The 27,238-nt window shown below is 33.8% G+C and overlaps 1 protein-coding gene and 1 long non-coding RNA gene across 5 annotated transcripts in view; one reads left to right on the top strand and one right to left on the bottom strand.

The window, feature by feature from the left end:
* Window positions 1–27,238, bottom strand: part of LOC140751463 (proton channel OtopLc) — an 83,647-nt gene that overhangs the window by 37,083 nt on the left and 19,326 nt on the right. For all 4 annotated transcript variants that reach the window (XM_073085323.1, XM_073085322.1, XM_073085324.1 and 1 more), the window contains exon 3: window positions 308–553. In XM_073085323.1, coding sequence (XP_072941424.1) covers window positions 308–553 — 246 coding nt within the window. The remainder of the gene's footprint in view (window positions 1–307; window positions 554–27,238) is intronic.
* On the top strand, window positions 2,520–3,515 carry LOC140751464 (uncharacterized). The gene is made up of 2 exons (XR_012103356.1): window positions 2,520–2,715; window positions 2,894–3,515. It is a non-coding gene; the product is annotated as an uncharacterized LOC140751464 (long non-coding RNA).

Raw genomic sequence — 27,238 nt, 5'->3', positions numbered from 1 at the left:
GAGTTACTTTCAGATTTATAATATTAGTAAGGATTTAGTACAAAATGTAGATGGAAAACTAGCGTGCAGTACATCTGATGGTAAGTGACCACTCATAAACATCTGCAACCAACCCTAAATATCAATTTGGATTTGTCGTGTGGATAATCAAACCTTTAACCCAGAACGTAATTAAGCTTAACACTATTATTGTAGAGTAAGAATAGGAGTATGATGCCGTCGTAGTTGAAACAAGATTATCATAGTAATAGAATTATTTCCAATTCGTAGTAACAAACTCAGCGGTGACACATATTAAATACTTCACCTCAAGGGAGATTCCAGATGCACACGATGCGAGGAACACGACGGCGCCGGTTGGTGTATAGGATGTGCTGGTATCGGCGGGGGGCTACTGTGTCGGCTGAGGGTTTCCGGGGACACCAGCGCAGCGCCCGCCGACGCCGGGCTCGGCAGGGGCGGCGCGCTACCCGCAGATATGTCGGAGTCTGCGTACGTCCCGCGGGACACGTGCGACCCACCTGACATGTTGTTTGCTGGTATGGAGAAACAACTGCAACAAGGAAATGAGTCACATGTATATCACTTGTTAAAAACATGACACCTTGGTGGTATTACAGGCTAATACTGTAGTACCTATTACAAAGAGTGTACACTACACATACATTCACACACACATAACCACACACACACATGCAGAAAACTTATCTAGTTCTAATTTAGCTATGTATCTGTTTTCGACCTTAGGTCGTTTTCTATTTGGAAGTATTTTATCCAATCCAAAAGAGATCACAGGGATTGCATTCCCGTTCTCTATTTCTATTTAAATAAATATAACGACATAAATTGCAAAAGATATCTTTAAGTGTTTTCCTTAAACTTTTTTAATTTCCGATTATGCAATTATAACTGGTCGCTCTGTTAAAGTTACTTATTTAGCCATATGATGTACCTAGATAAGTTAGTTTTCACAATATCCTCGTAACAAATGTTATTATAGTCCGGTCACGCTATGTAGATCGATCTCAATTTTTCGAGCCACACTCGGCTGCTCTTTAACAACTAAGCCACCCTTAAATTTATCATGCTTTTCATCAGGACGTCCCGCAGAATTTTAACAAACACTCTAACTGATGGTTAAGGAAAACGAGACAGAAATTGATAGCGCTCCGCCCTCTCACTCAGGAATCAAGTTGACGACGAAATTTGAATAACTTTTATAAGGATCTGCCAAAAGTTCCACGAACCACCCGGTACAATTATTCAACTTAACAATATAGATATCAATAGAACATTTATGAATGAAAGTTGAATAAAAGTTACTTCTTTTTATCCCGATCGGATGTCATTCGATTAATTAATCATTGAAATTGGATTCTTCGGGATTTCTTTTCCATTTTATTTTCTTTATAATTGATTATGCTAAAATGAGGATTTATTGAGTCGTTTGTAATTATATTTTTGTTATTTAACAAATTATAGCTGTCGTATGTACAATAAGAAACACACTGTGAAATATAATGATATATTATTTTAATGCACTAAGATTTAAGGTAAGATTTTGAAGTAGCTTATTATAAACAATTTTCAGCCTAACGCACATTAAGACTATTTTTTTTTAACTAAGCATTTCACTATATCCGTTTTATTCGTATTCAAATAATACATTCAAATATATTTAGACAGTAAAAATAATATAACAACATAACACATCCACTGAACAAACCTCCACATTTACAACACCGTATTTTTCCGAATTCCCGCAGTAAACACACGAACATTGGACAAATAAGGACCATTGAGTAAACACATACATTATGGTTGGTGAAATATTTGACGAGTGTTGAAAATGGTGGCTGTTACGAATAACGCCATACATTTCACAATTGCGTGTGATGCAGCACTGTAGCCGGAGTGGCGTGAAAATAAACATACGTAAACAATTGCTAGGGCTGCCAATGACGCGTTTTATTATTACAAGTATCTATTTATTTACTTGTTCCTTACTGAATCTTATTATTAGGCGTTCCATTAAGCGAACTTTATGACGTTTATAATTATATAGCATTATCTTTTCGTCAACGAAATTAAGACGAATCGAATTATCAAATTTAAGACTTCTAGGTCTTCATCAAGAAGACCTAGAAGTCTTAAATTCAACAAAAAGAAAAAAATAATTATAGTTATAAAAACAATTAATTATTGATTATACATTGTATGTACCCGTCACAAACTGGTAACTACTTGTTGATCAACGATCGATCTTATTTTTGACGATAATTTAAATAACACATTTTAATCAATTGGGTACTTGACAGTTATAACAATAAAGTATGAAATATGTTGGATATGATAGCTTATAAGTAAACATAAATTATGCAGTATTTCGTTTATTTTTTAATACGTTCTAAGTATTTTAATTTTTAAAAAGAAATTTTCGATTTTTTATCTGTGGATTTTAAATCCCAAAACGGCGACAGTGCTGCCTCAAATGTCATGTGACGTCAGTACATCGAAACCAAACAAGACAAATAATAATTAAATCGTTTGCTGTTAGAGTGTCGAATTTATGTTGTGAACCGAAATGAAGCCATACTATATTAAAGCTGATAGCGTGAACCTGCTTAAAGAATCTCCATATATATGCAGTGCAATAAATCAAAATGGATACAAAAACTTCCGTGAGATAACCTATGGAAATATCAAATAAACAACGTAAGTAAAACATTCTTTATATTTACATTTAATCATATCGGAAAATTAAAACATTTCTTAACTGACTTCAGACAGAAGAAAGGTTGTCTTCATGTGATTATTAAGATTTTTTTTAATATACTTATATTCTTATGTGAACTGTTTTAAGGTTATTAATTGGTTATATTTATATTTACAGATCTTCCCGACAATCGTATAGTGACGACGTTATAGAGTATGTGCAGTTTAAGAGGAAGGCAAGTTTGTGTTTCATGAAAAGTAAAAGTTGTCCTGAACACAAGGTACATCAATGAAAATGAAAATGTGATGACTGTCCTGCCTAGAAGAAGTGAGGAGCCAAAAGTTTCGAAAGTGGGCACCAGTCTGAAATACATAAAGTAAAGTACACGGGAAATAGTACTTCTTTACTTGCGTAACCTACCCAACAAGATGAAGGAAGAAAAGTGACCATACAGTTCCTATTATTGCATTGCAATTTAATTCTGAAAATGACAGTGATAAAAATATATATCCATTTGTTACGGAAAATAATTTTAGTAATGAAGAAAAGCAGACACGCAAGCAGCACAAAAATTTAGCTTAGGTGATCTGTAGTAATTATTGTAACTGTAACATAGGATAAATATATACAAAAGTTCTACTGTGTGTACTCACTAATAGAACCATATAAACCAAATAAACAAAGAAATCGGTTAATAAAATACTAATATTAGCAAATCATGTATTTTTAATTATACAGTCATGTAACTTAATCAGTGCACATGCACCATCAATAATAACACAGTCATGAAATATTTTAATTGTGTCCTATTAATTACAGAACGGGCCCTTAAAATAGAATTCTCATAGACGTCTTATAATTCTATTCTTATCATAGACATCTATATAATATATTAAATATATGAATACTTCCACTTGCTGTTTTGTTTTGATTACGTCCCGTTCCAATGATTTGGAATTGACTTATCACTCGAGATTTACTAAATTTATTCCTTTTTTTCAATAATACTTCTCTTACATAGATAGTATAAAATGTCATTGCTTGCAAACAGAGGATTTAAACATAAGAATCTGCAAGTTCTTTAACGTTTATGAGATTTGGGTTTAGGAACTTGTATAAGCAAATTTGTTAGGATATTTAGCGATCGTACTTGAACACATCGTCACTGCACACGCCTTGTAATTTGACATTCTTGCAATTGTACTAATAAAAGTTAAATAATTCCCAAGATTTCCCCTGAAGTATGTGTAGCGTCGAAGTTTATTTCTATATTTTCAATGTGTTGACGTCACGCTACGAAATGACACTTGACCGCCTGTTTTGGCGTAACGTTCCGTTTACCGTAATAAAATATGTTTTTTATTAATAATAAGCCCTTTTTTCGAAAAAATGATCAATGAAAGGCATATATAATACGTATATGAATTCATTAAAACAGTTTCCCAAAAAGTGTCAAGTAGCCAATTAACATGGGTTATGGTAAAAGAAATATAAAATTTGAGGGAGCTACAATATATAATGAATTAATTGCCAGAATACATAAGAAACACTAAATCTTTTGATTAATTTAAGAAACTTCTAAAACAACACATAATAAATAAAGAATGTACGATGTAGAAGGAAATTATAAAAATTACAAGTAATACCTGATATACACATAACATTAAATTACATTATAGAGATTATGCACATACAAATTAATCGATACACATACACGCACACATACACACGCACACACACACACACACACACACTCACTCACACACACACACACACACACATAAAATACTATTACATTATATAATACTCACGACTCCCGTACACAGCTTTATTATGTAAATATTATAAGTTTTCTCATTTAAGGGACCATGTACGTCTTATGACAAAAATAAAGATTCTTTAAACCCAATCAAACACAAAATTAACAATGGCCACGTGCCAATAAATTCATAATTTACTTCATAATACGGGACCAGTAAATGCGTTCTATCATCCGGAAGTTTCATTACATTATGCAAGCAATACATATTTCATAACGATCAAAAATGTATGTCAGTCTATAAAGGATTGCTGCATTGCCATCTTAAAACCCCTTTGAAAGCGTGACCTATATCCTATTCGAATGGAGACAGATGACAATGAATAAGGGGACCAGAATATTCATCTTTCAACAATCAAATTGTGAATCGCAGCATCAATGATTCCTTTGTTCAATCCGGAGATTGTGAGAACAAAGAAACACGTGACTTGCAATTGAATGTTTGCTGAAAATTTTAATATGACTGTTTTTAGTGTTCAGAAAGTGTCTTCTCCCTATACATACGAGTATGTAATGTCATTTGAAATATGTGGAATAATCTGGATCAGAATTTTAGTAATTGGCTCACAGAGTATAAGGCATTAATTATATTGATTATGTCTGTAACATTGAACGTGTCAAACACGGACCGTAGCAGACAAGTCTCCAATTAAAAAAACAACATATTTTAAATTTTTTTTGATATAAACACGTTAATTCACATTATATACTTTTGTCTGCCATGCCACGCGTCTGTCACGAGCTATGTCTGTAAACATAAATAAAGCCTTAGGCTGAACTGTATGTCGATCTGTTTATATCTATTTATTTCTAAATTTCAATATAACGATTTATAATATCTCTCACAAACTAAAGAAGGCTAAAGAAACAATTTTAAATTGAATTTTCGTGTATAAACGATTCCTATCAAGAAGAATTTATTCTACTTTGCTGGGTTTTCGTTTAGAATATTTTGTTTAACAGGACCACACCAATTAATTAGTGACTTTTAAGCTACTAACTTTATATACTCATATATTGTGCTCAAATAGTAAATAAATAATATTAACAAAATAAATAATATATTTTACATTTAATAGAACTGCTGAGACGTCGCGAGATTACTTATCAATCCAATTACTTAACATCAAGCCGTCTTCCACTTCAGAATGCGTTCTAATTGAATAATCTAAGAGTCTTCGAATGGAAACTCATTTCTCGTGACGAAATCGAATAAGAGACGGCGACGACCACGCCGGCGTCATTTCCGGATCCAATATGGCAGCGTTTGATTTCCGGCCCGTTCCCCGCGTAAACGGTTTACTTCGGATTACATGCTACGTTTATTTTAATCAACCCAAATGCAAGCGTCTGTGTAAAGGTAAGCCGGGTGAAATAAAGAAATGTATCAGGTGAGCTTTATTGAGTATTTTGCCGACTATATTAACATAGGCTTTCGGGGTGGATCGTAAAAATACGAGTTTAGAGATTTATTAATAGAGTTTACTGGGAATTAGATTGAAACCTACGGAACCGATTATAATGATAGTAATTATAATTGTACAAAAGTAGATATTCAATTTAAAAAAAAGTCCGGCTTTAGGGTGTTTATTTTATGGTTTCCTCAACATTTTCAAACAATGAATTTGAAACGAAAACATTTGGCTTACCTTAATCTTCATGGATACTACGTTACAAAATGGAACTTCAAAAACAAAGTTTAAATTTCAATTGACACAAACAACTGGCCGGGTATCAATTGAATTAAGCTGCGTAAAGAGCTTACTCTAAAACCTCCGTTAATCTTCGGACGCCACGGCTACAAATACCGTTAGATACTATACAATGTGCCCACGCTACGTTGTACTCTAATTGGCCTATTCACAAAGAGCTTCAACGCGTAGTCGCTTCATAGAAAATGCAGCCGAAATGCGGAGTACTTGAATTGGTTTCCCAATAACAGTGTGTGGGTGCTACGCTGGTAGAACGCGACGTAGTAGCGTAGACGGGCTCGTAGCGCTCGCTTTCGTTGGCACCCGCCGCCCGCCCAGTGATCAATGGGCGTCTGTAGTAACTGACTTCCTTTACACTGTTTTTTGTACTTTGAACGTTTTGCGCTAAAAGTAGTAGCCTATTCCATTCCCTATTGAGCTCCCCTTTTAAGATGAAAAGTGAAAGCAAATAATAAGGGAGAAAAGCGCGGTACAGGCAGCGATTGTTGTATTATATTAACAAATATATTAATGTTTATATTTCAATAAAACAATAATAATAAGGGTATTGAGACTCTTAATGCAAATCTGTATGTGTCTGTCTGTTAAGTAAGTAACCATTACTTAAAGCTGAATAATTTATATGATGTACTAATAAATCCGATGTATAGAATAATATTTTTCTGCACGGATATCCCGCGGTGAAACCAGAAGTGAAACTGAAAGTGAAGGAACAAAGTGTAAATAAACAGACTTATGAATCGCTTCGTTTTAACAAAAAGTTTGGAAAATCCAAAAGTGCACGACTCATAATGCTCATTTAATTATGAAATATAAAAAAAAAAACCTTAAGTCGTTCAAAATTAATTGCCGAAAAAACAGCTGTAGTAGGAAGAAGGTACTGCACAAGCGCCCCTGGTGGAATAAATGTACATAATATCTATAGATATACAGTATTATACAGTCTTGTAGCTTTCGTTTTTTATTAATTGCAATTAAACGACACTGAATTAATTAATCATTCGCATTCAGTGACCTACAATCGTCGATTAGAATTTTTAAAAAAAAAATTTAACTCAAATGATGGATTTTTTCACAAGTTACAGTGTTTTCAGGTTTCACACATGACGGACAGGAAATTTTTTTGACCTATTTTGGTGTTTTTTTCCAATTCTATTGCAGTAAATCAATTTTTAAAAAGTATGGAATTAATCTCCATTAAATTATCTCGACAATAGTATGCAAAATATCTTGATTCCGTGAACTATCAAGGCTATAATAATAAAAATAGCCGCCAAAATGAAGCGAAAAAAATTTTTCGATCGTAAAGCACTCTCTGATGCTTCGCATCATGAGTCGTGCAAAAAATATATTGATACAAACATATTCATTCCAACATACTTACGTACCTTACAATGGTGTTCAAACAGGGGTGACGGTTTATATATTTGTTTACGGCGTGTTTGTTGTAGGCACGTCTAAAATTAACAATTTGCTCGCATGTAACCACCGCGGCTGCTGTTTCAACAATCAAACATTGTTGTTAGGTGTGACACGTGAATAAACAGCTCGAATGTAAAATCAGTTCAGTTTAGTTGACTTTTATCTTTTTTATCTAACTTTTTATATAGTATGGAATTAATAAAAGAGCATACTGTCCACCTGGTAAGTGGCTACTGTCGCCTATGGCCATTTGTCATTTGCCATTTGCCATTTGGCCACCCAAGATAATATTAGAGTCCTCTCTGAGGTTGACCACTTAAAATTAATTCAAAAACTTTCCTTTGTCTAAATAAACAAGTCGTGGTTACATATATGCTGCTTATTTTGATAACTAATCTAACTAATATTCTTCGTTTAACAGTTTACTATTCCATTGATCCGAAATGCAGGCAGCCTTACTCTAAGCTAAGAAGTACTAAAGAACACCTTATGACACCACATGATACAAGTATAATAATTATATGTGCATATAATACAGGGATTAAATTAGTCCTAACCACATAAGCTCTACGTTACGGCTCTATAGAAGATGTTTATATAATTACAAACATAACAAAATGCCACAAAAAACAAGTTGTAATGTATATTTTCAGCAATCAGAAGTTTCACGATGAAAGGAAATCTCAAACGAAACTTTATCCATTAAGCAAACATGGCTAATGACGTACGAAATAAGTAAAAAGTAGCGGGTAGCGAGCATAAGCCGCTTTATTGCATAATAATAGAAAGGTGGAAACTTCGTTTGTCCCGAAACGAAACAAAGAGCTATTCCAGTGCCATTGCAAAAATATCTTTACATTTTCGTCCTGCAGATTTTCCCTGCGTTGAAAAATTCCGTGTTTGTCTCGAGAAGCTCCACAAAAAGTGTTTGTTGAATGAAAAACCCTGTCTCTTTATGTCATGGTTCTTGCGTTTTTAAAGAAAAGCTTGTGAAGATCTTGTAAGACTTTCAAAGTAAACTTGAATTTTGGACACTGCTCTTACAAAGGAAGATATCCTATTTGTAACACTAGTGTAGCAACGTGCACATGTTGCAGTTAATTATATATCATGAAGGATTTACAAAGAGATTTTGACGACTTCAAAATAGTTTAACTTGTTGACTTACGCTCTTTAGTAAAATACAATCTTAACCAATGTTTGCCCATCAAAATTATATTTGACTATTTTTGTATACCTAAATGATTGAACTTCGAATTATGATAGAAAAAAATCTTTAAGATTATAACAGGCGTTATAAAACTACATTAGAATTTTAAACACATAACCACTTTCATCAAAATAAGTGTAATATCGCCATTTAATCCTTTAATCCTATTAATCCTGACTCAACAGTGATTCAATCAGCAACGACTTCTTTTCAAATTAATTATCCAAGCGAGAGTGTATTCACTTACTCGACGCTAATAAAATCCATCTCACTGCCCGATGTAATGACTAAAAGCGGCTTTTTATCACGTTGGCGTGAATGATCCACATTTTGTTGTATTTTAAAATTAATCGCAGACCACCCCTGTCAACGTGAAGCGTAGGTCGACGACCCCGGGTATTTAGGACGACTCTGCTTATACGTAACTGCGTAGGAACAAATACGCAGGAAGTAGGGCGATGCGCGCAGCCCTGAGGCGCTGGCGTTTGCAAACGATGTGTCAGTTGAAGTACTGGGCGCGGTGACCCATTCAAAGACCCGCAGATTAGTGTAATATTTAAGCATAGTTTTGTTTTTACTTTTAATCTACGTTTTAACATAAACGTACTTTTAGAAATATAAGAAGCAAATGAGCATGCGGTCCACCTAATGGTAAGTGGTTACTGCTACCCATGGATATCTGTTCTCAACCCCAGAAGTGTCCTATGCGAGGTCGGACACAGATGCGTTGCTAGCCCTGAAAATAAGTTGCAACTTCTCGGATAAACATGTCTTCCTAACCACACATTTTGAACCAGAACATAGATGTGGTAGTAATGCCTCCAGAGTTAAACCACAAAGTTTTAACACATTCAAGTTCTAGTTTGAGACCATCAAATGATAACAAACTTTTAAAAATCGGATCGGCCCATATGTCGTTCAATAAACACTGAAACAGTGTAGGAACCGAAATTATAGTCGCCACAATTTAATAGGCATCGGTCGTAAACTGTATTTTTTTTTCGTTTTATCATTCACTAAGAAACAAAGTTTTGATTATTTTATTGTTGTTATAATTAAAAGGGATAAATAATTAGTTATTGCTAATTCTAAGTTTCGATTACTTGAAAGTTAATCGATTATGGTTTCTTCCGAATGCTTTGAAGCCACAAGCTCTAACCGTCACGTGGTGGTAATCTGCCTACTAAAAAGTTAGTTTAAGACATTAATGACATTGGAATGGCATGTGTCAAAATGGGCCTATTAAATTGTGACGACTATACATAATAATATAATTGCCTAGAATACAAAATATTATAGAAATATCCACAAAATTGGGCGAGGGGTGTGATGAGTCGTCAATTGTTTCGTGTCTAATCTTCCTAATTCACACTTTGTAGATTGGAGCTGTTAATATTCTTATCAACTTAATGCAAATTAAGTAATCATAATAGTACTGTTTTATATTTCGTATATCAAGGATGAGTTATATCAATACTCTTCATCAGTAGTACCTACTAAAATATATACATAACATAATAAAGAATTAAAAGACATTTACAAAAAAATCATTCAAGAAATGGAGGGCTTAAAGACAAATAATAAAATGTTATAACATAGGCTCTTTCACCGTGTGCTAGGTTTAATAATATTAACTTAATTAGCTTGTAGAAATGTCAAAGTTTTAACTTAGACTGTATTTCTGTATAGATGTAATTTCCACGTAAAATTTAAAGGCAAATAAAATTGAATTTAGCAAGGTTGTTAATGTTAGACATAACATAATATTCCAACTTTGACGTTTAAAACATTACATTACAAAGTAAACTTTTATAACAATACTTTACTTTACGAACTAAACCCTTCTATATACTATTATTTAACCGTGAAAAATGAATCCTTGTACGTTTCACAGTATACCTTACCTTTCCTTCGCTTCACTTTCGGTCATGTTTGCAACTGATTCCGTAATCTTCATCTTGGCACACCTCACAAACCTTTTATTGTCATCATTCTATTATTTATTAACTTAGCAACTTGTATGTAAATTGTATGAATGTTAACGGGCGCAGTCCACGCGGACGCGAGAACACTGAACAGGGGACCGGCAATTGTTCTAATTTGATGATACCCATCTGGATTGCAACAATTTCATGTCACTATTGCAAGCTTGAGGGCGGAACAGGACATGGGCTCTTGAATGAATTGACGCCCAAAGTAAAAAACACTCACGTCGTTATACTATTGATTCAATTTACCACCCATGGCTTCTTGTAAGTGACTAGTAGGGGTGTTACTGTGCTCGCTACCTTATCGCACACTTCAACAATGTACGGTTAATATTAAGCTAAGCTAAGGGTAAGGCTAAGCGGTCATAGGGGCACACATCACAAGGCGATGCATGCGAACCTCACATGGTTTAAAGTATGATTTTCAACATTACTGCAGTTATACAATAGCCTAGTTCGAAACATGCAGAAAGATAGATCTATTAATATGATAGGATTCTAATAATCCCCGACCACAGATAGGACGACACCTAATATATTAAAATCCCTCAAACTGTTTTGGCTATAGGGCGTGCCAGAGAATGAGCCATAAATGCTCGAAAAAAATTAGTTATGAAAAATGTTTAATGGTCACCACAATGAGACAAGAAAGTTTTCTAACACTCATTTCATGTAGTTATTGCATACCTTGTATTAGAAATCTATTCAATTACTTTATTATAGTACTAGCTGACCCGGCAAACGTTGTATTACAAATAAAAAATGTTAAGGTTGAACAACCCTTATCACTTAAGGGTATGAAAAATAGTTAGTAGCCGATTCTCAGACCTACTGAATATGCATATAAAATTTGGTAAAAATCGGTAAAGCCGTTTCGGAGGAGTACGGTAACTAACATTGTGACACGAGAATTTTATATATACGATTAATTTAATTAATTATGGTATGTTATTTTCATGATGTGTTATTTTTACAATAATAAGTTGTCATTTATATAAAAACTGTCTGGTACAATTGTATAAGTTAGCATCAAAAAAGAAAAACAACGCGTCTTGACGTTTGAGTCGTATTTTGAGTGGGAATAAAGAGAGTTGTAAAGATAGACCTGTATTAATTTTGTACCCAAGGTCTGTGGTTGTAAATTGGTTGAAAAAATAGTTTTATTTTTACACTTGTGATCATAGATGAGTAAAGATACTTCGCAGCTTTGAAATTGAATGAAGCACAAACGGCTTATTCGTAAGTTCTTTTTTGAATTCTTAACAAATAAAAACATTTTTAGACAAAATTTACGAATAAATAACTAATACTGCGTATATAAGCATAATATATTTAATTTCGGGTTTTCTCTTTTAATTATACAGGCGTTTAGACCTCTTATATTAAACCCGTAATATTTTTTTATCCTTAAAAGCTATGAAGTCCAATACGATGCATATGAAGGTAGCAATTTGGTAGCAACTATTGATTACAAAAAAACTCTATTCATTTGCGCAGTTTCTTCTCACTGGATAGGTGACCGGCCATCCTGATGTCAGAATGGCCGGTCACCCTAAAAAGTAGTTTATCTTTTTTTAATCGAAGGTAGCAATTAGTAGCAACTAATAGCAACTAGTAGCAATTAGGTAGCAACTTTTTGTAATTATTTCGATGTAAAATATGGGTAGTGACCGGCCATTCTGACGGTCACGACATTTTAGCACGGAGACGTGGCAAAACTTTTTTACGCAACTATTTCAATTCTCAAAACTGGGTACATTTTCTTGTTAGGAGTGAGTAATCTTTACTTATCTATGCTCGTGATATAAATATCACATGAGCATATGTCACTTGATCGTAAACACACCGAGTGGCCACTAGACTCGTGCGCAGGAGCAACTAATCATCGGACGCAGGGGGTCGGGTGGAAGTGAGGAAATGAACGATTTAGTAGCAACGAACATACTCGTAACTAGCGGTGGCCATGATCTATCTGCACATGAATTAATTTTAATCGCAGTGATTGTGCAATTGAATGAAAATGTTTATATTGGGACTAAAGCTAAATACGGTTGGTCTTTATTCACTGATGTTCTTCGAAACCCTTGACGCAAGTTCAGTTATAGAAAATTTGCAATTATTCAGCGAAGACTTTTTGTTATAAGTATTTCCAAAATAAGTATTTCGTGTGACAACGGCATGTCCAGCATTATATTTTTAATCTTCAGAGACACGTGTTAAAACTTGTAAAACAGTTTTGTTTTTAATTAGTTACACATAAACCACCACAATTCCGTACATAACAGTTACATAATTCTTATTGTAATTAAACATTTCATTTCTTAATCCAATCCAATTTAGTACGAATATTTAAATACACACAAACATTATTTTCACTGCAAGTCGTTTTATCAGAATTTCCAGCTATCTGTCATCAAAATGGCAACATAATAGCAATTTTAGTTCCCACTGACACCCCCCTATAGTTTGAAATGCACAGCCCGGGAAGACGGGTGTCAATTTAAATGAACGGTCACAGGATCACGTGACCGGCGGTTCGTATCAGTTTAGTCTCTATTACGACAATTTTCCAATTGATTGTTGCCGGATTATCCCCAACCCTATTGTAGGGATTTTCCATTGTGTCTGGCTGAAATGTTTGTGGATGCGTTTAAAACTATTTTAAGTTCACTGTTTTTGTAACTGTTATAGTGGCTTAACATTTTATTATTCATTACAGTATGACAATGCCAATAACTATTTATTTATTAAGATCTAATTGAATTATTAAGTAAAGACAATTGATCCTAATTGTGAAAGAAAAGAGGCTAAATGTTTTAAACCGGAAGTTTATTATACCTACTTAATTAAAAAAGTAATAATAATTCATATTTTTATACAACTAAATAGCATTGGATATGCAGTTTTTGAGAATAAATGATCATTTCTACCCTTGATAACAAACAACTAACTTAGATATCCCATAATACTTACTTATGCCAGTCTGTGTGGTAGATTCAGAATTAAACAGGAATTTTTCATTCAACGTAACATTACATTAGAACACTACAGCCAAGAAAAAACTAAAGTTTAACATAATCGCGCACGTCACCGTAATTTGTAGGCAATGCAGACGTACACAAGCACGCCAGTTTGTCGTTTTCATACATTTAACATTATCACTTTAGGTCGCTGACCAAGTGGCGACGTGCTGTCTCGTTTGAAGTACGCCCGCGCTAAGTAATTCAGAACCGACGAGCCTAACTCCGACTCTAGCCCACGACCATAAAGATTACATTCATTCACTTATATGATTGTGGGATAATTTTCAACCTCCATGTACATAAATTGCAGCATTTAGGCAAGACGGGAATGGACGGATATATTCGTTAGAACGTGTCTATTTGCATAATATCCTATTCAACTTTGCTACTCTGGTCACGTAAGACGTACTCAAAAGAACACAATTTGTTTTGTGTATTTACTATCTAAATAAACATGACTCTTTTATTCTTAACGTTTGTGGTACCTTAGAAAGTTCTACAAAAGTAGGTAGCATACCGATTCGAATCGGTAGGCACCAAAAACAGAACTATTTCATCCTGAAAGTGGTAGAATCCCTTGTGGTTCGACTGCGGAAGCACCACCACTTCACTTATTTCGGCCTAATAACAACTTTCTTAAACTTTACTTTATTCTAGTTTAATTTGAAGAGCGTGTAAAGAAGATACATAAGAGACGTAAATACTTTAAACTTGTTCCTAAAACAGATGAGATTTTCGAATTTTTAAAACCTATCGCATGTAGCAATATTTTCATTGTTGGTATAGTGAAAGAGGCATTGGAGAACATCCCATTGTTTTCTAAAAACAAAAGCGATTGGAAAGATTTATTGGCGAAGAGAAAATAGAACATGGAACAACAGTGCGTTCGATATATTTGTAGACTAGTCTTTCAAACAGACTTTGTATTTGTTTTATAAGATTAAAGTATCAACTTACAAATGAAATCGGTCGGTCACATATGTGTTACCACTTACCACTCTTGAGAAGTAAAGGGGCCGCCTCATATCTAAGTTAGGTAACGTCTAGTGGTGTGAGGAGTGCGATTATTTTTTAACAAATCTAGTAACGACTACAAACTTCTGCCTAAAAACAAAAACTACACATTAAAAATCGTTGCGGTGGTGGTACATACTTCTATAGCCGACTGTACTGGTTCCACCATCTTATTAAAGCTATTTTTCAAAATATGAAATAGGGAGAATATTCATTAACGAAAAGACAGTCTGCGAAACCTTTTTATTTCATAATAAAAAGTACATGTGAATTGTCTATACAAAATTTAAACAACAAGTAAGTAACAAGAAAGTAATTGATTGTCGTCACATTGAGAATATGACTTTCTTTGAACTGCATTTCTACAAAGTGGGTTAATAATTCAGTTCAGTAACAGTTCTGTTCATAACACAAACAGTTTCAGTAGCCAAGTAGCACAACCTGCTACGCAATAGGGCCAAGTTCGTATTTATTGGCACCAAAACGTAACAAACTCTCACTTCGTAACAATGAATTATGTATGAAAAATGTATATCATGTTACATCTGCTTCCTTAATCTAACTATGTTTTATTTTCTGATCACAGCTACTTCACAATAAGTGGGAAAACAGCAATTAGCAGAGTGGTTGGGTACATGGAATCCCAAATGTTCGTAACAGAAGACTGGGTATTGTGAAACTAAACATGGGTGGCCGCTATGGTCTTACCAGAACTGCTCCCCAAGTGGTAGTTGCACAACTCCACCCGTTTCGTGGGAGAGGTATGCGGATATAACAAATATATAGATACCAACAGTTCACAAAAAAACTATAACAACATTAATACAAACAAGAATAAACTCATACGTAGCACCTCATGCGGATAACTTTGTACAGTGTGTGCAGTATGCGGGCCGGAACGACACTGATTGGTTCGAACTGTACATTGATTGGCTGAAACCAAACGCTAATTGACTTCGAATAAGTATGCAGGTTATAGTAAGACAAATATGATTGCAAGTTGTATTTCTATAAGATCTATTTGACTAATGACTAATTGACTAATACCAGAATGGTTTCTCAGTTGCCTTCTATGACATAGACTCGAAGAGAATCCTATTTCGACACTCTTAACCCAATGCTATACAATAGCTAATAATAATTTCATATATATATGACGACGGTTGATAACCCATGTGGCAATCACCAGTCCGGTCTGATGTGCAGTGGGTTGGATCCCGACTAGACGGACTTCGAAATGATGAATCTAGATTTTTGTTCCGGGTCTGGAAGTTGCTATATTAATCTTAGTGTAAGTCCACGGCAGTCACGACAGGAAAATTCTTAGTGTAAAGGTAAGAGAAAAGTAAAGTATGTACAGCATTTTATTATTTCGTTACTTTGTCTATTTGTACTAAAACATATTATGTTTTATCACAGATTAATAACGAAAGTTTTATTCGTATATTTCTGTATTCGTGTATTCGTATATTTCATAAAGCAATGCGTATATTTCTGTAGCAAGTCTATTGTTCAATTCACTAAATCAGTTCACCTCAAAAGAGAATTCCCCTTTGATAAGAAAGCCATGCTGCGTACGTACGTGGAAGCCATTTTACGTTTTTCAAATATACGTATGCTGTGTTATTCGAATGAACACATATAAAAGTTATTGAAATGGAATATAAACTGTCAGAATTTTAAATAAATAACAAAGACTAAACAGTTTAGTGCCTTTTTGTCTCAATCAATCAAAATGAAAATAATACCTGGGACAACAATATAGAAGATCAAAATTAATTTAACAAAATTATAAATAACATTTTAAATATAATAAACCAATAAAGTTGTATATCAATAAAGTAATATTAAAGTAACGATTACTACTTCGTTTTCGACTCGTTGACACACTAACTCATAATACTGATGCGATGTGAGTGATTATTACACTCTCCTTCATACTTCTGGCTTTACCTATCTCATCTAAATAATAATAAGTATTACACACATTGCACATAAACTCCTATTATCGCAGAATAATGAAGATGTAATCCTCCGACGCAATGTGTCTCTGTTAAGCAGCTCCTTTCAATACGCCCTGATAAGGTCGACACAGCCCCAATAAGCTGGCGTGTGGAGAGCCGCGCTAGACACGTGTAGCACACTCGACGGTACACAAAAGCTCGAGACACCCAACGAGGCACGCACTGACAGTTTTAACGACATTTTGCAAATTGTTTCTGCTGTCATTCGTAAGAAAATTATTGTTTACAATAATAAAATGTTAACAAAATGATTGTTAGTAATTTGGCAAAGGGAGATCTCCCGCCGGGCTAGGTGATCATGCCCGGGGAGCGGCCGTGCTCCGACAGTCTCAGTTCGGAGCTTGTATATATGTAAGATGTTTAGAAAACTTCGATAGCGTGATTCAGCAGCGCCATCTCTTGACGAGTAGCGGGAAGTCGCTACAGTAATAGTTACAGTTCCTTTATTAATAATCAAGCTATCCAATGTTTGCCTATCAAGGTATTTGACAAGTTCTACTTAGTAAGCAGAAAATCTAAAATTTTGAACTTTGATGGACAAAATTTGGATAATACCCGTATGCCGATTAGGATATTGGTATAAATGTTTTTATTTTCTTATAGATTTCAATATTTTAAACTAAGTATAGGTATACAAATTGTGTCAGTATAGTATTTACATGATGCCGGTTCAAACTAACAGACAATAATAATAAATAAATAATAAGCTACATACAAATTAACCAATTAAAAAAAATCACTTGTCCTTTATCATCCATTATTTACATGAAATTAATCCAATCTTTATAAATATTAATATGTATGAATAGACAGGACTGAAAGTAAGTTACAATAAAAAGTAAAGTCTTCTAGTAAGTAACTAACTTCAGAAATAATAACAAAAGAAAAGCAAAATACCAGATTGCAGTAGTCTGCTAAGGGATTCGAATCTGCACTGCGAAATTCAATAAATAACGAAACCAGACGGAGGTAACTGACTTGTAGTTGCATTAGCTAGAAGCATATAGCCCAACTGCACTCAAGCCCTCAGTCCTCAAACATCTGTGCAAATAAATAAAATGAGTTACTTGTCTGTAAGTTTTGATATCTGATTTTTTAAATGTATTTTCAGTTGTCTTATGGCGTACCTTTTTAAATAATTGAAATCTTGGAGCAGTTCTTATAATTCGAGTGAAGGTTTTCTACGAAGGTAATCTTTTATTTTATTTATTTATTTATTTATTTATTTATTTATTTGTGTACACAGAAACATAATAAAATAAAGAGCATTATAAAGAAATATAGTACAGAGGACTACTTATTCCAAACTGAAATTTCTTCCAGCAGCCCCTATGGTCGGAAAATTAATATGATAGCAAATATAATGTGCACAAAATGGATAAGGAAAGATATATATCATAGACATATAAATATATACAAATACATACACAAAATATATACAATAATATATACACATAATATAAACATACACATATATACTTAATTATGACAGAGATAAATAGTGCTCTTTTACTTTTCTTTTGAACAAAGAGATATTGTTAGAGAGACGAATATGGGGCGGTAGTGAATTCCATAATCTAACTGCATGAACGGAGAAGGAGCGGGAGTAGAAAGAAGTTTTGTGGGAAGGATAATTAAGAAGGGATTTCAGATGAGATCTACAGGGTGCCAGAGAAGGCCGTGTATACGAAAAACGGTGTTTCAGATAAGAGGGAGAGGATGGATTTTTTAGGATATTATAAAGGAGACAGAGGATACGAGTATTCCTGCGAAAACGGATTGGGAGCCACTTGAGATCCTTGCGGAAATGGGAGACGCGATCGAACTTTCTTAAACCAAAGATGAATCTAATACACAGATTTTGCAAGCGCTCAAGTTTATTTAATAGCTCCTCTGTGGCATCCAAATAGCAAGCGTCCGCGTAATCTAAAATCGGTTGAATAAGAGTTTGAGTTAGAGAAACTTTTGTTTTAAAGGGCAAGAAACCTTGAAGACATTTAAGCGAGTGTAGAGAAAAGTAGACCTTGCGACTTACTTCTCGCACATGTGTATCCCACGATAAATTGGCATTCAAAGCAACACCAAGGTTTTTAACTGTGTTAGATAATTGGATTTGAACACCATCAATAATTATTTTTGGTAATGTACTAAAATCCAGTAAATTTCGTTGGTATCTACTACCAATAATAATTGCTTGCGATTTTCTGGGATTCACCAAAATACCGAATGATTTAGCCCATTCACTTATCCGCGAGAGATCATTATTTAATACGTTAATTTCGCTAACGGCGTTAAGTACAGTGAAGTGACGGTATAGCTGCAAATCATCTGCATAAAGATGGAAATTTGAGGAAATTATTTTTGTAATGGAATTAATGAAAATAGAGAAAAGTAATGGAGAGAGAACGCCACCCTGAGGAACACCAGCAGTGAGCTCACACCAGTCCGAGAAATACTCCCCCTGGGAGACCCGCTGTGATCGTCCTCGAAGATAGGAATTAAACCATGTAACGGCAGAAGATGAGACATTAATAGAACTGAGAACTCCAGTAAGGATGTCGAAGTCTACGGAAGTAAAAGCACTGCTGAAGTCCAATAGAACCAGTACAGTAAGAGATTTGTTCTCAATCGCCCACCGAACATCATCAGTGACATTCAGCAGCGCAGTTACGGTGCTATGACCGGGCCGGAAACCAGATTGGTAGGGGCTGAGAAGAGAATTATTAATTAGAAAAGTGGAAAGTTGCTTGCGGACAATGTGCTCAAGTACTTTTGAAAGAAATGGCAGGATAGAGATAGGACGGAAATCCGTAAATGAAACGGGGTTCGCGTTTTTCGGCAAAGAGATAATGTTTGCCTGCTTCCAGACGATAGGGAAGGTACAGGAGGATAAAGAAAAATTCAATATATGGGAAATTATAGGAAGGATATTATCAAGGATTAATATGATCATTTTTGAGCACAAATTGTCATTTCCAACCGCAGTCGAAGTTATAGATTTAATTGCTTTTTTAACGTCTTCTTCCGTAGCTACCGTGAGGCTAAAAGGTGAACAAGATGGTTTTGGGATATTGGAAAGTGTTAATAATGTTTTGTTTTTAGTGACGGGATCCAAACAATAAGGCAAAAGAGAGAAATATTTATTTAATTGATTTAGGTCCAAGCCACTATTAACAAAAGACGCAGACTTGCATATTCCTACAGATTTAAGGAACTTCCAAGCCTCAGCGGAGCTACGGTTAACAAGAGAGTCGTTTACTTATTTTTACAAATTATTTATCTACATACAGACTGGAAAACTCCGAATTAAGGTCTTACCAAAGTTGGGTTACTTTGAAATTTGTTATTAATAGAATCAATTAAACCCTTTCTAACGAGATACTCATATACAGTTAGAGACATTTTAAAAAGATATACCTATGATATTACACAATAATAAAGTAACATTTTTTAAATTTAAGTATCTTGTACAATTTATTTGTTTATAAACAAACTTGTTAGATAATTATTAACTGCCACGAAAAAATATAACAACAAACGCAATTTTCTTACTTAAAAAACCTAGGATTGACATATTAAGTTATTAATATATACATATAAACTTATAAACCAACCGCCAAAGACCGGTCAGTATTCGCTAGCTTAACTCATAATACGATAGCTACACGAGCGCCACAGATTTGTCAACGCTTCCTCCTATTCTGCACAAAAATTCTTATTGGAATAATTCACGGCACAAAGTTGTCAACAAGCCTGAATATTTTGCACACTAAAGAGCACTCGAGTTTAATACCGATAGTCATGAAAAGCGCCAATTACAAAGTACTCTCAGTCACTTCCATGATTAGCATACTTAAGTGCCTTTATTCCCTATCTATCTTTCTCTCTCTAACCTTCGCAATAGTGGGTATTAAAGGTATTTGTTTCTCACTTCAAAATATGATATTGACGGTGGTTAAATCCTCTAAGGTTCGACTTCGGCGGCACCACCACCACACCTATTTCTGCCTAAGAACATCAGTGTTAAGCGCTACTGTACTCTGGTATGAAGGTTTATTTATTTTTATTTATTTTATAAGTTTTTGTACACGGAAAAAACAATTATTAACAGCAAACATTATGAAAATAGAGTACAAATGTTTCTAAAAGTATTCTATATCAATCAATTTTGAATAAAGGAGATTTGAATTTGAAGGATGTGGTAAGGGAGACATACTTATCAGAGGTGTTTCAACTTAGTTCTCACGGGTAGCGGAGTATCTGTGGCCGACCTCAGGTAGGAAACTAATTTTATCTGGGATTGATTACAGATGGTAGTACACACTTACCGTCAGTTGGACTGCATGCTCGTCTGCTGTTTACAAAAACGATACCTACCTGTTATTCTTATTCGTTGACAAGTTTGTATGTAACTTGTCTTGTTTTTAGTATGTGAGGCTCAAATATTCCAACTGAATACTAAATCAGTTAACTCCAATCGATTGAGCTGAAATTTACATACACCTGTCTGTTATTTTTGTACACCCCAATAATATCCTATTATATCAAGTGAAAGGGTTGTCTGAGATGACTAAAATAAAATATCCTTAATAAAAGATTATTTAAAAAAAAATTGTAATATAAATTTATTGCTTTTAGGTCCTACGGTAGCATTAATGGAACATATTTAACGTGGTATAAAATCAATAACACTCGTCATTTTATTATGACATTAGCACATTACTGTATATTTCACTTCAGATTCTTTATGGCACTTATGTCGCCGGCAGAGACTCTTCGTGGAGTCGGTAAAGCTCAAGCACTCATAAATTACAATATTTATTGCGTTAGCGTAATTTAGTCTTTAAATTCGATCATTTATTATTTTAAAAGTTCCGTGGTATAATGCAAAAAAAGAGAATTAAACACATAAAGAGAGTAATTTCACTCTCTTTATGTGTTTTTCTAATTCAAAACTGTTGTTTCTTCTGTACTTAAAAACTGTTGGCACAATACATATAGAGATAGGTATATTTCGAAAGGATGTGACGTAGTAAAAAAAATTTGGGGTGGCACTCCACACATTTCGCTGAAGGATGAAAAAAATTGAAGAACTTTTAAGGGTGCGGGGAATCATTAGATAAGTTTTCCAAAAATGATAAATAGGTTCCATTTCGTTTTAATTTCTCCAAGTTACTATAATATAATAATATAAGTCACTATAATATAATATAGGCATGATAATATAAATAGTCGACTTAAAAAAATAAATAAAAATGCTTACTTAAATAAATTACCGGCCCTAAAATAAATTAGGGGCGCTAAGAAATAGTTGAGTCCAAAAGAAGGCAATGAACAAAATTATATTGAGAACCTCTGTATTAGGCCAACTAAGTCCTTAGAGACTGTATCGTATTTGTAATCAATTTTGTGATAGAATTCCTCTCCGACTTTTATAGTATTTCCAATATATATTGTGTGGTACCTACATGCAGTTAATATCCTACGATATACAAACATAGTTCCACTTTACCTTACTCGGAAACTATTTCGCTTTTAATAATAATCTTTCTGTAAAAACTAGTTAAATCCCTAAAATACTTAATGAGTTTAACACAATCAACGTAGAACTTCGAACCATTTTGAGTAAAGTCTCGTTAAAATTACAAAATTTTGTGTCCGCCTCGAAAACTCGAACCAGACTCCCGCGGAACAAAGTGCTGTGAAGATTAACAACAAACTTTCTTAATCGAATTTGCCGCGATACCGCTCGGAATGCATAAACAGTTTTGTTTTTTACTCTTTTGTCAAAGACTTTGGCACAATGTTTAAGGGTTTAAATTTTTAATCAGTGAAATGGTAATGACGCGTGCTTAACGGATTAATTGTTGGCTGCATTTTTTTCCACTATTGGGCTGGGTTAAATCTATTCTCAGACTAGAGAAGGCTCGTATGGGACCGTTGTCCGACAAGCATCATCAATGCAAATTAGTAAAATAAAAAACAACTTAAAGCCTGTTAAAAAAATGAAAAAGAAATGTATAAAGATGGATCAAACTTTTTTGTGTCAACATTTACTAAGTAAACTTTTTGTGTCAACTATTTACTAACTGAACGTTTCATGTAACTCGACATAGAATCAGATGTTTATTGTAAGTAAATTAAATGAACTCGTGTGTCAAAATATTGTAACCGTCATGTCCCTCTTAATTAGAATCATTACAATATGTTAATGTACAACATGTGTAATGTGTATGGGCCATTTTGTTTGTTATCTGCCGTCTTCAATACGTAAGGTCTAATTGTATACCGTAGAATTTGTAGATAGATAGATATTGATAGAGTCCAATTTTCCGGAGAAAACTAGTGAGTAACCAAGATCTAAAAACATTGCCTTCCAAGCTATTTTTTCTTACCCATCAAACAGGATTTCGGTAATACCAAACTTTTTGAAAATGTGAAAGTGTTTGTAACAACCAAAATAAATGTTGGTTAGTTTGATAATTTCTGAAATGTTATTATAACAATGTGTGGCTACAACACTTATATCTTTAATACATAAATGAAACATATATTACGATACATTTTCAAATTGACTACTCCGTTTGTCTTAAACGGCACCTTATCATAAAACTCTACCCAAAACCATGAATGAAACCTACGCAAACGGCTCATAACGTAACCAATATTATTACAATCTAAAAATAACTCTACGCTCGATGTAGAGTTGATAATCTCTCACAAACTTTACCCTATTTTCTCACGTGACCGAGACTCTACATGCCTCGTACACATCTGTGCTCAATTAATCAGATTAAGTGCCACTGATTTTTCGTTTGTGGGGGTTTTAACTAAATTGGGTTTTAATGGTTAACATCGAACCCAATTGTATATTTATTACCACATTTAAAGTTAATTAAATTGGCTTACAGTAGCCTAAAGCCCGTTGTTAATCAGTTTGCCATTTGTCTGCTAGAAATAGTCAAAAGTCATCTTTGCTAGGTAAATTGACTTCAATCAAATCAAATCAAAATGTTTTATTCAAAATAGGTTCTTTGCAGAGCACTTTTTGAATGTCAATAAGGTGTTTCGTTATGAAGAAGAAGCGGCGAAAGAAACTCAATAACACACATCTTTTAAAAAAATGTTTTTTACAATGTTAAACTTAACCTAATGGTACATGTGGAGCTAGAACTACTTCAGACCACACCGTTTTATCAAAAAATGATGTGTCAGTAATGGACGTGGAGTAAACATTGAATGGATTGATTTTTAATAAACACCTTAAAATACTGCGGATACAAACGCAGATTGTAGCAGCGTGGTCATATACTTCACCCCCCCCCCCCCTCGATATCATCCAGAAAGAGCCCAGTAAGATAAAACGTAAAACGTGTTTAAAGTGACTTTGAAAAACTATTTGCCAAAGCATTGGTTTCGAAATTCAATCTCCGTAGGATAGACATCTAATTAGTTAATTAAGATGTCTATCTTGAGTCTAGACGTGTTTATACTCCTATAGGTACTTGTCGCACATATTTACAAGTCAAGTAGTATATGCATTGCATTATATTTGTAAGTGACGTACGAAGTATTTGTTGTTATAACTGCTATTGTAATACACACAGTTTGAAGGACGAGCATACATATAATAGGGTCCCTTTGGGTACCGAACACCAAAGCTGAGGTCACTTCTCGACTAGTTCACCAGATGACGTGAAATAAATTAGGGGTATATAGATGGATTCAAGGGTCACATAACCGGTTGGTGTAGTGCCAATTAGGGGAAATCTACTTACAGTAGGTTAAAAAATAGATCGGTGCTTAATAATAGAATAGTAACGGATTATTAATTAACTCCTTTGAGAAATAATAATTCAATTAAAAAGTGATACTTACTATTTTATAGTTTTATTTATAAATTAGTGAAATCATGAAACTACATTTCAAGACTTCATTAAAACTTACAATATTATACATTTTCAAATGTTAAAATGAACATAATGAACGTACGCCGAAACTCTATATATGAAAATAAATCAAATTTTAAAGATTTCAACATGAAATCTAAACAAAAAGCATCGACGTAAAAGCGAACCTTATCGTGAATAGTGTGGTTAACAGTCATTTAGTAGCGTCGCTACGTAAAGTACCTCCCGGCCGTAAATAGAAAGGTATTTTTGTCTACAAACAATGCGGCAGAGCGCTTCACTTCCGGCGCCTAAAATCCGCGAGGGGGCGTGCGATCACACATTAGGTGCACACTTTCAAAAAGTAGACAGAGAGATATACTTATTGTGCCCTATATAAAAATAACGTGTTTTTGAATATTTACCCGACTGCGAAGGGTTTTTCAAGCCTATGTTGGTATATTCCATTCTTTGATACACCCTGTAGTCCAAACGGCTTGACGGATTTTAAATATGAGAGTTGTATTGGATTTATGTAAATTGTGGACATAGATATATTATCCTACTGTAATATAATCTATATCTATATCTATGATTGTGCATGTGTGGATGTGTGACTTCAAACAAACCCAACCCATCTATGGTTAACTCTTTAGTTTTAAACCATAGACGGAGAAACGAAAATAAACTTTTAATAGTTAAAAGTTTTGATAGGAAAATAATTGTCACTTATCAGTGAACTGCTCTCTTATTGGGACTACACTCAGATTGATTAAAACTAGACTTTCATGAGATGTCACATAGGCTATCAATATTCCTAGGCTATTTTATACAACACTTCTTGTTGATTGACTACTTTCTGGTACTATTCAGAGAATGTATGCCTTACATAAGCAGTCTATTTTGTAACTTTGTGTTCTAAACCAGTCACTTTTACTTACTAAAGTTATATAAAGCACTCGTTTTATTTAAGCTGTAAATAGAAAAGTATTTTCGCCCACAAACGACGCGGCAGAACGTTTCTTTTCCGGCGCCTGAAATCCGCGTGAGGGCGGCATTCATCCATTCAGTTGAGTTTTAAAAAAAGATGTATAGAAATTTAGCCCTTAATTTTAGAAATGAGTAGGGAAGGTAATATTTCTCCGCCCAATTTTCATATTAATATTGACGGAAGGTACGAAGTTAATAAGGAAGGATAATGCTTTACAAGAAAATACGCAACATTTAAAACTATGTAGTCTTATTTCATAACAAGAATTATATGTAGAAAGTTATACAAAAAATATTATTACAATAATTTAAAATTGTTCAATTTTATTCTTAAAAATATTTAATCATCTCTTATTTTATTACGTTTCGTATGTTGACTCTATATAACTACTAGCTGACCCGGCAAACGTTGTGTTGCCATATAAATAAAAAATTGTTAAGGGTTAACAACCCTTATCACTTAGGGGTATGAAAAATAGACAGTACATTCTCAGACCTACTGAATATGCACATAAAATTTGGTGAAAATCGGTAAAGCCGTTTCGAAGGAGTACGGTAACTAACATTATATCACGAGAAGATTTATATAAGATAATTTAAGATTCTATACTTAAAAATGCTTACAATTGATATACATATTTACGAATAACGAAATTGCTTAAGTTTATCACTTTAACAGACCATACAAAACTTCCAACGCGTGGAAGATATATTAGACGGAGCTGAGTGGTTTATGCTCAAACAAAACAACTAAAACTTGGTGGTAGAAGCGAGATAATTTCCATGCAAATTACCATAACCTTCAAGTACTGTTTCTGGCGGCGACGGAAGATATTAAAAGCTGCGACTAAATTTAATTAAAACTCAGTGCTCTGCTAAATCTGCAACTGCGAAATTGATAAGAGGATTCCGGAATGGAGCGACATTTTTCTTTCAATAACTTTAATGCATTTTTTCTTTTCAAAATTGGAGTCACGAAAAATATAGAAATTCATTTCGTTAGTAAGTTTAGCCAGATTATAAATTATTCATTCAAAATAATATGTTACTTATTATTCATTATTAATTATTTACTATTAATTACTAGAGAGTTAAGTACATTGTGGTCATTGAACTAATGAATCACAAATAAATCAAGTCAAGTATCCTTCGATTTAAAAAATGTATCATTATATCGCCAAATTTTAAAATTAGGTAAATAACTACTTCTCTTCTCTTTGATGCCACTCCCAACAGATAGGCACGTATACGTAACACTATAACATAAAAACATAAAATATGTTTTTTTATGTTTTTATGTATGTTTTTTACGTATACGTATGTATCTTATAAACATAAGATATACTGAAAAAATACGCCTCATCATTTTTCCGCCAGTAATATGACATACTGCTTAATTTATGTCGATCGATTCCAGCATCCTTTCATAAC

The sequence above is a fragment of the Epargyreus clarus genome, unplaced genomic scaffold (genome assembly GCF_041222505.1).
Source record: "Epargyreus clarus isolate Ecla_fem2 unplaced genomic scaffold, WU_Ecla_fem_2.2 ptg000023l, whole genome shotgun sequence".
NCBI classification, from domain to species: Eukaryota; Metazoa; Arthropoda; class Insecta; order Lepidoptera; family Hesperiidae; genus Epargyreus; species Epargyreus clarus.
This window is presented reverse-complemented; position numbering and strand designations above follow the sequence as displayed.